Raw genomic sequence first — 14064 nt, 5'->3', positions numbered from 1 at the left:
ACTAATTATTTTGGTTAGGGTAGCTCTGTGAACATGAAGGACTATGTACGTCTCTGAAGACAGAGCTCTCTGTGGGGCTGATACACTGGAAGCCAGGAGAGGGAAGGCCTGTTTTCTTTCATTCAGTCTCCTAGCAAGTTTTTTTATATGTATAATAATGCTGTGAAATCACTAAGTCTGGAAAACTGTCATGGCTAGCAGGTACTGGAGGGGGGAAAGAAGGGAGGGGAAAAAAGGGTGTGCACCTCCGTCCTCAAATGCTTTCTCTCCTATTAGTCCTGTTAGTCAGTGCTGGGCTAATTAGGTTGTTGGAGTAAAGGAGTGACAGAGGTAATGTTTCCACTCTGCATGCAAACTGTAAAATCTAAATACAAGTGGAAATATCTTATTTCTGTTTCACAGCACAACCTGGCTTATCTCAGGTGATGCACACCTTACGATCTTTAAAAGTATAGGGAATCATAGACTCCTAGGAGGAGATTGGAAGGGACCTTAAAGATATCTCATTCTAACCCCCTGCCACAGGCATGGACACCTCCCACTAGATCAGGTTGCTCCGAGCCCTGTCCAACCTGGTCTTGAACTCTTTGAGGATGGGGCAGCCACAGCTTCTCTTGGCAACCTGTGTCAGTGCCTCACAGTAATACCCTCACATATCTGCCTGTTCTGTAAATGCAAGCATAAAAGGTGGCTGTTAGAAGGAAACAAACCCCACAGCATTATGGATGTCAGTGATCTGAGAAAAAAAGAGGTCATTTTGAATGCATTTTTTAAAATCGGATGAATTTTATTTATTCTTGTCTCCCAAGCAAGGAAATAAATGCAGACAGTGCCAAGGAGTCCATAAATAATTTTTTTTCTTGGAGAATCTCTTTAATATGCACACTGTCCTGCTTCTGTAGTAGTGAACATTTGACCAGTAGCAATTAATTTCTTATCACAGTCTTTCTATGAGGTAAGAAAACATTAGTGTCTCCATTAGGAGGTGGAGAACAGGAGCTCTCCCAGAGCAAATGATGTGCCCAGCTTCATTCCTCTGCCCCAGGGCTTGCCAAGAGCTGCTGGAGGGAGGGGGCATTGCAGGGTATTGCAGGGATGCCTCTCCTGCAACCTGGCTGGGTGCTCCTCTCCAGGCAGATCCATCCTCCTGATCAAATGATAAACTCGGAAAACGTTCAATATCTGTATATTTCAGGACAAATGTCACTAAGCTAATGAATTTTCAGCAGCTTACTGTGAAGCATACAGTATTTCCTTTAATGGCAGATGGGAAAAGGGAGAACAAAAAATAATAAAAGTCCCTGGTATAAATCTTTTCTGTGTAGAAAGGATGAAAAGAGGGTTTCTTACTGAACCGACCTTACGGAAAATAGCATGTGATCCCATACCATGTAGATTATTAGGCAAAGTGTCCCAGAGGTTAATATATCTTTTCTCATTAAAATGGGTAGGATCTCCAGCTGAAAGTGCTGGACCCGTGTGTCCAGCCCTGGGGAGGGGGAGTGGGAAAGCAAAGGGTTAAATTTCGGGGCTGTAGAAGCAGATTGTGTTTTCCTTCTATGATGTGGGCTGACAAGACATCAGTATTCTATTCATCTGTTGGGAATTAGGCTGTTAATCCAATCAATGACTCTTGAGCTAGCTGCAGCCTGCCTCCCCACTGGGGAACAATCGGATCAGACGGGAGATTGTTTAAGAGCACAGAGCGGTCCCGGTGTCAGGTGGAATTTCCAAGCGTTCCCTAGTGAATTGGGGATGGGAAAGCTGTCTCAGCCCATTTATCCTGCCCCTTAAATAACCAGGTATCTGCCTCAGCCACGCTAAAGTGATAAAGCAATACAGGAGCGACTAACTTTTACGGGAGGAGGGGGAAGGGAAGCACCCTGATAGGAGAGATTTTGGGATCTTGCCCTTTGGAATACCATCCTGTTCACAGCCTGGGATCGAGTTTGTGTGGTTTGTGGGAGTCTGGCTCAGCCACGGCGCCGTGACACTTGTTACAGCTTTAGGCATTGACTTTTCCAAGCACATTTTTGATCCCCGCAGCTTCCTGGCAGCTTTTCTATTGCACCAACACGCTTGTTTGATGACCAGCAAGATGCCTGGTGCTGGAAGTAACAGGCAGCAGCAAATATTCTTTGGATAACCTATAAATATGTCCAAATACACAGCTGTGCACAGAGTGCCGGCTGCAAAACAGGATGAAAATACTCAAGAGCAAAACAGCCCCGAGAGTTTCGGTGCTGCTGCGTGAGCCACTGTGTAGGGTCAGAAATCGGTTTGTTCTGCAATTAAAGACAGCCATGTCTGCATTGGGATATTGAGAGCCTGTGTCTGTGCCAGCAGCACTACATGCTGATCATAGTAGATGTGATAAATCCCACTGAAATTGCACTTGGAAATTTAGGTGCGGCACCAGTTAGAAACTAGGGCGATGAGGGATTAGCGTAACCCTGGCACACTGAACTCCTCAGGCTGGGGGCGTTTGGGTGCATTAGCAGATGCAGACTCCGGGAGGGAGCCAGTGGTGCTTCCTGGGCATCCTGTTCTCTCTGAGCTTTCTTAGAGCTGCTTTTAACTCCAAATTAGTGCTCCTAAATGAACCACGAGTATGAGCTCTGGCAGCAAATACGAATAGGGAGGTCCCCAGACAGAAAGATCCCCAGCTCATAGGCTTGGCTTTAAAGGGCTTCAACATCCCTCTTCCCTTGATCATAATTTTGAATCAAACAAAAGCTAATGCAATTTTCCTTGCCTTTCAGTAGCAGATTGTGATGTAAGGGTTCATGCCATTAGAAATGTAATAATTGCTTCTCTATGCAGATCTAATTTATCTGTGAGGCACTTAGAAGATAGGCCAAATGATAGCCTGGCAGTAGACTCTGGAGAATGGCCCAAGAGGTGATGATAAAAATCTGTCTAGCACCTTCCATCCTCAGGGATATCTGCCCAGCACAGTGCAGGAAAAGGTCTGAATGGTAGGAAGGGGGCAGAGGAGAGAGCTGAGAGCTCTTGGGGAGGGACAGCTCAGTAAGAGAGGGGTCCCTGCCAAACCTACCCACTTGCAGGGGGAGGTGGAAGTTAACTGAGGAACCAAACTTTGAAGATACCCAAGCCCTGCACTTGCCAGCCTGGGCTGTTTGCAATCTCCAAATAACAGCTGTTCATGACCAGTGCATGGATTTTGGTTTTTCTTCTGCCAGAAGTATTCTATGTCCCATCCTTGGGGAGTGCCTGAGCTGCCTTCAAGCTGGGACCAAGGGTGCACCTGGTGATGTCTCACAACAGCCTATGCCAGCATTAACAGCCATAACCTTACAAGCACTTCACAAACACCAGCCAACTAATTATCCCCATACGGACCACCTACTTAAAACACCTGGTGAAGGTGAGCAGTCACAAATATATTTTGCTTTAGCAAAACCAAAAGTAGGGAGAAAACATAAAGATCTGCTTTATTTTTCTGGGGTCAGAGCTATTTGGGATCCTAGACTTTGGCACAAAGCTGTTGGATGGTCTTGTTTTTCAAATTGCACTGATGCTGGCATTGCTTTAAGGCTCAGGGGGCAACTAAAAGCAAAAGTCTATGTGTATGTGGGTGTACACTGGCCTAAGATAGGGATTTTTAAAGGAACAGGATCACATGTCAAACTAAACCATCGCTTTTCCATGCCAGCATTTGCCACTCCTCTATCTGCTTCACTTGGGCATTTCACTTCATTTGACACGTATTAATGTATGTGTACAAACCCAGTCTGCTGCATTCAAAAGCAATGTGAAAATTAATATAAAGGCTGGGTTAAGGCCACCTACTGAATTGTTTGATGGAGTTCAGACTGGTTATTTTAACCCCCATTGCCTGGTTTTACGTATTTGTGGGTATTAACATGTAAATTCTGGTGTGCTTTTAGCTGTAACCTCACCCTCAGTCTTGTTGGAGATAAAATTTCTGAGAGAGAATAAGAAGATGATGAGGTTAAAGTAAATTGTTGGGAAGTTGAAGTCTAAAGTGGAAATAAATGAGAAATAAAACCCTTTTTAAAAGTGGAGGGAAGTATTTTCTTGCTATTTTTCATCTCCCTGGCTTGAGTGAGTGTGTGTCGTGAGGCTGCAGAGATTTATATTACAGCTCCTAAGCACCAGTGCTTGTTCAGAGGCTGTATTATTCTGGCCCTTTTTATTCACTCACCTTCTAAAGATGTAGTGTAAATATTTATCTTCCCTCTGGCCCATCCGTGCTGCCCAGGACCCAGCGCTGTTAAACACTCTTATCACCACATCGTTCTTATCTCCTGCGATCCCTGCCAACATTCGGCGCCTGTCAATGGGAACGAGCGTGCACCTTGAAAGTTGCCACAAATGAACAGAAAAAGAAGGTGGCATGGGGGGAAAAATACCTTAAAAAGAAAAGCACAAGTGCTATCCCTCAAAGGGAAAGGACAGTGTAGATGTTTTCTGCTGTGCTTTTCACGGTGCGCTCACAGTGTCTGTGCTCGGGGATGTGATTGGAGGCACTGAGATGAAGCCTCTGTGGAGCAGCACTGGAGTCCCCTACAGACTCTCGTGCTGGTGTGGAGTCTGCCAGTCCCAGCATTTTCACCTTCATCACTGGTCAGGCTGGACCAAAGCTCACCCAGGTAACCATCATGGACTTGTTCTTCCTCTTTCTCTACTAAGTGCTAAGTAAAAGAGGTGAGATGCAAGAAGAGGTGGTGTCTCCCTTAGGGCTACCCTCCCTCTCACAGAGATTTCTGCACACAGCTTGTAATGAGGCAGGTCTGGACAATCAATGTTTATAGCACACTGTTTAAAACTGTCCTGTGAAGCCACAGCCAAACACTGGCCAGTCAAGGTCTACTTGCAACGGCAAGAAACAGCAGCTATGTTTTATAGAGCGTACAGCATCTCAGAAGGGCTCAGCTGAGCCGTTTCCATGTCTCTGCCCTTCGGTCCAGAACTTGTGTTAGGTTAAGCAGGGAACAGAAATTCCCAAGGAATGAACATGGGACGGCAACACCGATATAATCCTATCACTTATGAGACAAAATTGACGTGCAGTAGCCATAGTACCACTTAGCGGATAAGACAGTTGGTCCATCTGCGCTCGGTCCATCTTCTCTCATTTCTCTTGCTTAAATTTCTCAGGAGCAGCACAAAATCCTGTTATCCAATAAGTTATCCACTGGTAGTTGGATTTTCATTGAGTGACATCTGTCGCAGACCATTGCATGTAGGAGGTACTGCTGATTTTGTAGCATCTTTTGTTTGGATGGGTTTGGTAGACATGGACGTTCGGGGCTTGGTTTTGAAGTATTTGGAAGTGCTCTCATCTCCCTCAAAGCTGTGCAGCTTGGCTGTCATCCTGCCATGGCCAGATGTGCCAGGAAGCTGTAAAAGGCATCCAGGATGGCACCCGATATTAGGAGGCAAGAGGAAAGCTTGGAATCAGATCTGTTGTTGGTCAGTAACATTCATGGGTGGGACTGAGCACTCTTACACTCCAGTGTGTGATGGTCTTTCTTTCCTTTCTGATTGTTTTCTGTCTACCTGTGTGGGTTTCTACCATTTCCAGGAGCTCCTCCTTTCTGTAGTTGGAGCATTGCTAAAAGGGCTCTGGGACAGGCACCTACCAGGGCCTTGCAAGCCTTTACAGAATGTGTATTACTGATTTGAGCCTGGCTTTTCCCGCCTTTTGTGTTGAAGTTCACTGAATTAGAGCAGGTTTCCTCCTTTTTAACCTGTCACAGTGACACATCCCAGCTAACACGTGATGATGAAAGGGCATTTCTCAGAGGCACCTGGCATAGAGCAAAGCTTGGCATTGTATGTTGGCCCCAGAGCTGCCCATCTCTTCTTCTACACTCCCCAGCATCAGCTCCCCTACTCAACACCTTCTCTTTGGTCCATCTGCTGAAACTATCCATCTGATCACAGTCAGCATCTCTGTTCCTTGATCACTATCAGCATCTCTGCATTCCTCCCGGCTGTGGAGGATGCGCTCCGGGTGCCCTGCTCCTGACTGGTGCCAGCTGGGTGAGGCTGCACCGGGTTGTCCCTGTCCACTCAGTGGGATCACTCATCCCAACAGAGGCACATCCTGGGAGAAGAACACACTGCACCTCCCCTTAGGATGCTCTAGAAACCACTGCTTTCTGTCGCATGTTGGGAAATATCCCTTCCATCAAGGCCATCTTAATTCATCTTCCGCGCACTGCGTTTCATTGCAAAACAAACATTTCCAGCTTCTCGTGGGCAATATTCATCTCACATAATTCCCACAATGGGAGCTGTAATCCTCACTTTCACAGCCAATCTTTGATTAGTCTCCAGGTGTGACCGTTTTGCTCTGGAGGCTCAGCGTTGCCGTACCTGGAACAGCCGGGCACGTCGGGCTGCGATTAGCCACGGTGCTCCAAAAAGCCAAATCAAAGAGGGATTGAGATCAACAGCTTCCCGAGGGCATTTCAAGGCCTTTAGTGAGTGACCACGCTAAAGCTTTTTCCATTTACCTGGATTAAAATTTGTCGCAGAGGAAATACAAGCAAATAGCACAGCATCTGAGGAGTGTAACAAATAGCATTTGGCCAGCCGGAACGCTCAAAGGGGGGGGGGAAATCCACGGCGTAAATAAAGTGCAAACCATGTTTGCATAACATTGGATTAATAGTTCTTTTTAAAAACCACACTGGGATTAAAGACACGCATCTCCTATGCCAGGACTCGCGCTCCCTCCTTAGCCCAACAGATGCCAGGAAGTACATCTAAGAGAAATAAAAAGGCTCGTTAGATCCAGCCGGCTGCTGAAGCAGCAGTGCTTTCCACAGGCCTTTGGAAGAGGAACAAATGGCTGTAGTATTCCTGGAGCAGTCCTGTGTGTTTTATAGGGAGTTCTGCAGCAAAGTGTTCCTGTGGAAAGGGATTTCTGCTGCACAGCTCCAGTCCCATTCACCTGTGGGTTTTGTCAGCTGCAGTTTCGAAGGCGGTGATGCAGAGGGGAGCTGGCTTCCCATCCCCCAGCCCACATATTTGACATGCTGCCTTTCCAATAACTCATCTGGAGCACTGCTGCCTCTTCTTCCCCAGCCCTGCTCCGTATTTTGCTGAAGTCAGTACCGGCCCTGTCACTCCCCTGAGCAGGCATGTGCTTAAGGAGCGCTCGGGGGCTCTGGCTCAGATCAGTTACCTTATTAATGTGGAGTAATCAATGGATGCCGTCCCTGATTCCTTCAGTTCTTTGGCTTGCAGTATCTCTAGTGACAGCCATTTGCATTATGTCCTCACAGTTTGGGCAGAAAGAGGCTCCTGAAATGAGGAGTCTTCAAACACTGGTGTGAGTTCACTGACGTGAATGGGACACAGTGGCACATTCCTTTGCTTGGAAAAGACATGAAATGGATATTGAGGCAGCAAATGCCTGTTACATCTGGCTTTCCTCTTTTGTCTCTGTTGCTGTGGTTGTTGTGTTGGTGCAATGTCCCAGAGCAAAAGGTGGCACCTCCCACCCTGAAACACAGATGATTCCTAGTTTTTCAGCTCAGCAGGGTTAATGTCAAACAGAATAGCAGGTGGGAAACCAGAAGTCTCCAGCTATGGGTGAGATTTCTACCTGTTTTACTGTTCTCCTTTTCCCTTTCGCCTGCTCCAGAATGCACAACAGACACCAGAATTTGCACCTTAATCCCAAAGATGATGGTAATTAAAAACTTAAGTCTCCATAGACAGATGCAAATAAATTAAGGAGGCAAAGAACTGAATTAGAGGCTAATCCTGATGGGCTAGTGAAAGCAAAGTGGCCAGTAATTCTTTCCTTCTGTTATTTCACCTGTTCTGGTGGCAGGACGAGGCTGTGGCAGTGTGAGGTGCCTGGGTGTACACTGCTGGATGTGCCACATGTGCTCTCTCCAGCAGAGCCTAGGGAGGGACACAGGAGCCTGGGAAGGGGACACACTTCCCAAAGCACTGCAGCTGGTGCAGTGGTGTATGTGTTAAGCTGGAAGAGGGGGCTGTGTGCCAACACCTACAAATCACGTGGTTTGCTTTGCCCTTTTGCTGCAGGTGTTTCACAAGCATGAGTTCGGCAACCTGCTCATCCCTGAGCACTGTGCCCTTCCCTCACCCAACAGATCTTACCTGGGCTTTGGGTAGACCTAAACTCTGAAGAGCAGGAACCTAAGATTTATTCAGTTGGAGAAAAACTGGATTTTTTTTCCTTCTGTGTGATTATTTGTGCTGAAGATTACAGCACAGTGTCCCGGTGCTTTACCCTTCTCTCAAGTAGGCCAAGGCTGGGCTTGCACTGAAACATCTTGCACTAAAGCATCAGGATTAGTGAGAGGCCATAGGACTGAAATCCTTTATTTTTATGGGATGGAAGTGATAACACTATGAACTGAATTATACTCAAGTCATGACGTGGTCCACGCACTCTTACGGGTGGATAGATATTGATTATCTGTCAATATGAAGTGATGGGTGGATGATGATTCAAATCCCGACAGTCAGGTAGCTGAATGTCCTGGCCTTTTTATCTAGTCAATTAAAACATTGCTGTGATTCAGCTTATTTATTTAAAACTGTGATTTACTTGTGTCCCCACAACATTGCCTATACCTCTAAAATCAAGTCTCTCTCTTTTTTCAGGATGGAGAAGGCCAGACTGCACTCCATTATGGTAAGCTGCCTCTCAGCTTCATTGTCCTCTCTAACAGGATGGATTTGCAGCTGGAGTAAATGCTCAATGCACAGAAAGCAAATTTCAGGAGAAAAATGAGCAGGGAAGCTGGATTTGATTACCTCCGCCGTCAAATCCAGCATGGTAGGGGTAGGAGCCGTGGGAGAAGCAGCAAGGAAGACTGCTGTCTTCCCTTCCTTCTCCTCTGCAAATGTCACCTTAAAGCCTTCCTTTGCCCCCAGTTAATGATGCAGAGTTTTCCTGTACACCTATGTGTCTCTAAGATGTGGTTGTGCCACCTCCAGGCCCAGGAGTGGCTCTGATTAGGGAATGCCAAATCCCTGGGCCTTCAGGGAGGGTCTGTATCAGTTTTAACAGGTTACACAGGTGAGGGGAAGGGGATGACCAAGGTGGCCTCCACCTCTATGTGTCCTGATGACAAACCTGTTTGATTGCAGCTGAGAGAGCGCAGCAGCTTCTCTACTACAAAAATCAGCAGGGGGAAGTCACAGTTCGCATCCCTCCTGCAGTTACAGGCTAATTAGATACATGATTTTATAGGAGTCTTTAATTGAAAGATTGTCCTATCTCCAAATGAGAAGAGTAGAGACTGAAGTGATGCATGCAGTGCTGATGTGTGGGGGAATATGAAAAAAGTATCGATTTAATCTGGATCATAATTTTTTCCCAAAATTAAGACATAGCCAGTTATTATTTTGTACTCTCTCTTGATGCCTGTCACTGTAATTAAGAGCATACTTGTCATTCTGAAGTGTTTGTGTCTTTCTCTCTCTCCCTGATCTCTCCACAAGGACATTAACAGGATGGCAAAATTGCTTTGCAGAGCATCAGTCCAAAGCACAGCATTTGGATCTGGAGCTAAACTCCCAGATTTCAGGGCCCCTGAACTGAGACTGTAATTACAGTAATGTGTGATTTCTCCCCATGTCATCTTTCCTGTAGGATACTCTATTTTTCAAATTCCTATCATTATGACTGGAGTAGTGAATCTATTGCTTAGCACAGCGTTGTCCACAGATTGACAGCACTTAAAATGCCACACTGCCTCCTTCTCTGCCTAATCCATTCCAAGTTTTGGGCCTTCTCTCTCCTGGGAAGATGCTTTCCCTGCTCCCAACTCCAGGACTGACATTTGCCTATGGAGGGGTGCACAGTACGTTACTGTAGGTCATGCACAAGCATAGCACATATATAACTTATCCATGAGAATCTGATTCAAGCAAGGCCAGTATGGGAAAAAAAAGAGTGGATGCATCACCTGAGTGTAAATTCTGTGGAGGTGGATCACTCTGGCTGGTGACTGAGGCAGCCTGTTTAACAATCAAACAAACATAACTGATTTAATGAACGTTATTTCAGAAACAGTTTCTCTGATCCACCCTGACAGCTCAGATATTTCAATAGTGACAGTTTACCATGGTTTTCTTCCCAAATGCTTTAAGTGTTAAAATTTTTTCTTCCCCCTTCCCACCTCTCTTCCCTGTATATGGTCTTAGAGAAGCCTTTTTGGCACACAGGTCCAGTGTGTCCATGGGTGCCCAGCTATTCCTGGTGACCATCACTGCACCCAGGCTGTCCTCATTTCCTTACTTACTGACCTGATCATAAATCCCCCCGATCTTGGAAACAGCTTGTTAAATGAGGGACTGGTTGGAATTCAAGTGCCTGTTGGCCTGAATGGAACTCACTGAAAACCCCCCAATACCATTTTGGTCAGCACTTCACAACCAAGCTGTTAATGGCAGAGGAGAGGCGTGAGAGCTCCTATGAAAACTGTCTCTGAGCTGAGCAGTGCCTTCCCAAGGCCTTCCCTTTCGTTGGAGGCTGTTCAGGGAAGGGTTAAATCCCATCAGCAAGGCCAGCGAGGCAGGCACTGCTTTTAGGGTGTCTGCATCCCTTTTTATGAGGCGGCGTGGCCTGACAGCTGTCCTTGTGGTGACAGCTCTCCTGATTACAGCCGGTGTCAAACTGCATCCTGCTGCGGGTTATAAATCCTGCCTCCTTCCGATGGGCGCCGACCCCGGGTTTAATCGGAGGTTAAGTGGAGGCCATCCGGCAGCGCGGTCCGGAGGCACCGGATCACCGGTGGGACCCACTGCCGGGCCCGCTCTGCCCCGGGCTGGAGCCAGGCTGGTCACTCTGACCACGGTCTCCCTGCTGAAGGGCTCCGTTAGCCTTCAGCTCCTCTCCATCCATCCATCCGCTCACCCACCGGGAATACTGGAATCACTGCTGCTGCCTCTCCCAGAGGAAATCAAGGCTTCTCCGAGCCGTGGTGGCCACGTGGCCGCGGAGTGGGCAGGCTCTGTATCCTCATGGGCGCTCCGGCTTCCCTGCAAAGCACCATCTGTTCGGCTCTGCCTGTGCCGTGGCAGGGCAGTGGGAGGGGATGCTGGAGGGAAAATAAATAATAAAAAAAAAAAAAAAAAGAAGAATTCATCATCTGAACCCTGAGGATTAATGGAGTCGGGAGGCGAACTGCGCTGAATGGAAATTCATCTTCACCCGTGCCAGTGTCAGGGCTGCCGCTCCGGCCCCTGACAAATCGAGGGTCCCAGGGTGCCATAAATCCAGCAGCTGTGCTCATCCCCTGGGATGTCCCCAGCCCGCTCAAGGACATGAGCCGTGCCCGACGGTGGCACCAGATGAGAAAGTTGCATTTCCCTGTGTGGGCACCCAGCTCCCCATCCCCAGAACCTGCCACCACAGCTTCCTTGGCATCTCTGGAAGTCTGCTTTCTGCAAAGGGATGTGCCCTCTGGCTCTTCAGCTCAACCTCACCCACACCCCCCACCTGCTTCCTCACTAACCCTTTCCCCCTTTTTTCCTCCGTTTTATCTTCAGTATGAACTCCAGTTGCACATTGACTTTATTTTAATGAGACATTGCTGGATCAGTAGAGAATCGCAGAGTAATGCAAAAGACTCTCTAATTACTAAAAGAGTCAGTCGGTTGCATTATAAAAGCACCCAAAATACAATTAAAACCAATTGCTACCAATGCAAGAGGAAAGGTACCACCTTCACAGCCTCATAAGGCAGTTTTGGCTTCTCTAGGATCTGTTTTGCATGGGCTTAAGGGAAAATCCAGGGTCTGGAACTTATGCTGATATCAGCCAAGTCCATCTCTTAAGTGTTAAAGAGTTTTCCTGATTTTCCTGGTTCTTTTATTTTTTTTAGCATCCTTAGGTAGGATTGAATCAGGGATTTAAAAACAGTTCCTAGTGGAGGTGTGAGTGTGTGTGCCATTACCAGCTGTCTGAGGGCACAGACATGGCCCCTTGGAGCTGGTGCTCAGGGAAGGGATGGCCAGCAGCTAAAAACCATCCGAAGTTCCTGCAAGGAGAAATGATGGATGAAAGCCAGGAGCGAGGCAGTACTGATGATGTCCTGCCTGTGGAGCCCTGGGAGATTCAGGAGGCAGGTGAGGGGCGGGGACTTACAGGGATGTTATACATAAATAGATACATTAGATATAGATATAGGTATAGATACAGATAAATGCATTATAAATTGTTGGTACAAAAGCAGGCAGGGGATGTTTTCCCAGGTGGCACTTTGGGGCTCTCTGCAGTGCTGCACCAGCACTCCGGGACCCTTCCCAGGGTCAGTCTCCATTCCTGGATGCGAAGGAGCCCTAGCCAACTGTGCCCAGGCTCCCTCTGTGTCCCAGGTGATGCCGTGCAAACCCCTGGGCTCCCGGCAGCTCCGTGTCTGGGCTGTGGGCTCTGGGGTGCTGGTTGCACCAGTAACACCTCCCCTGGACTTCTGGCTTTGCTCTCACTCTGTCTTTTCTCCTTCCTTTGCACTATTAAATCCAAAGTAAGACATTGTGTACTGAACACTGCCCCGAAAAATGATCTGCTGCGCCGGGCCAGGTGCTGAGACGGCGTTTCCTGCCTCCGGCACACGCATGGGAAGTCGCCAGCTACAGCCACCGCTCCAGCAACGCCCATCGCCGCCGCCTCGGGGCAGGATCCCCAGACTAACCCTTCCCTCTCTCCCTCCAGCTGCCACCTGCGAGTTTTTGGACATCGTGGAGCTGTTGCTGCAGTCGGGAGCAGACCCCGGGCTGCGGGACCAGGAGGGCTGCCTGCCGGAGGAGGTGACAGACTCCAAAGCCATCACTTCGGCTCTGCAGCAGCACGTCACCGGCGAGCCCTGACCCTGCGGGGGGACAGAGATGCTCTGCAATAACGCCCCTTCCCCCTCCCCACTGCCCTCCCCAGTCGCCTCGGGTGTTCAAGGGGACCTTTTAGAGCACAGGGTCTGGCTGGGCTCTCCAGCACGAGGGCCAAGCACATACCCTGGGCAGGATGGGATCAGAGTTCTGCATGCTCTGACATTTATCAGTATTTGAGGGGGGAGGGAGTGGGGAGAGGGCCTGGAGAAGGCCCCAGGAATTATTTTAATGTATCAAACACGAAGTACTGCATTGGCTGTCTCACTGGAGCAGCCTGGGCTGACTGGTCGGCTCCACCGTGGGGAGGGCAGGGCTGCTGGGCCAGGTGAGGGATGCTCATCTCTCCCTTTCAGGTTGAACTTTTGTTTAATCTTTTTTTTTTCCCCTGGGTCCAAACAAAATATTATAAATAAAAGCACAGTGTCGAGATGCAGTGTTTGGTTTTTTGGTTTTTTGTTTTTTTTTCAGGGAGTGACTTGATTCCTTGGGAGCAATAAGGATGGGAGGTAGCTCAGTGCTGCCACAGCTCTGCTCAAGCTCTTGTCCTGTGAAGAGAGGCCTGCAAGGGTCATACAAGTGTCTGTCTGTCCCTCTGTTTCTCACATAACGTGTTGCTAACCAACCCTTCCAAGCTGACAGGACTTTTACCACATCACACAACCACTTTGTTGAATAAAATGGCTTTAAACCCTCGCCTCCATAATCAGCTCCAGGTCCTCCTGCCATGTGCCAGTCCCTGGAATGGCTCATTCAGAGCTGAGGTTAGGTAAGAGCTGGGCACAGAGATAAACCTGCACCCACCTTGTCACTCCTGTGGGCCTCTCAGGTACTTCATGGTCTTCTCAGCTGGCCAAATAATCCAGAAAGTGGGAAAAATTTGCCTCATGGCAATGCCCAAGTGCTGGAGTGAGGTGGGAATGGTTATGGGGCTTCCTGCTTCCTCATCAGGGTCCTGACTGGGCTGTGCTGGTGAGTCACAGGAGCTGCCAGGGCTGGGTTTGTGCTTTGGGATAGGTGGGAGGGAGGCTGCTGCCTTGGGTGAGTGTGTGGCAAGAGGAGACCGTGCCATCCCTGTGGGACATTGCTGTGAGTTTGCTTTTCCCCAGACAAGATTTACAGCCTTGGGGGGAGCATAGGAAATCTCTGTTGCTGTGACAGGAAGCCACTTGCCATCAAGTCCTTTCTGCAGCA

At 48.2% G+C, this 14064-nt stretch overlaps 1 protein-coding gene across 1 annotated transcript in view; it reads left to right on the top strand.

Moving 5' to 3' along the window:
* The window catches only part of ACBD6 (acyl-CoA binding domain containing 6), an 82769-nt gene extending 69463 nt beyond the window's left edge, over nucleotides 1–13306 (top strand). The window contains 2 exon segments of the mRNA XM_029962294.1: nucleotides 8641–8671; nucleotides 12701–13306. Of these exon segments, the coding sequence (XP_029818154.1) occupies nucleotides 8641–8671; nucleotides 12701–12855 (186 nt within the window). The 3' untranslated portion in view covers nucleotides 12856–13306.
* The last annotated feature ends 758 nt before the right edge of the window (nucleotides 13307–14064 follow it).

Source organism: Manacus vitellinus, unplaced genomic scaffold (assembly GCF_001715985.3).
Source record: "Manacus vitellinus isolate BGI_N305 unplaced genomic scaffold, ASM171598v3 scaffold_44_pilon, whole genome shotgun sequence".
NCBI classification, from domain to species: domain Eukaryota; kingdom Metazoa; phylum Chordata; class Aves; order Passeriformes; family Pipridae; genus Manacus; species Manacus vitellinus.
Note: the sequence above shows the minus strand (reverse complement) of the source record. Positions and strands in the feature narration are given on the sequence as shown.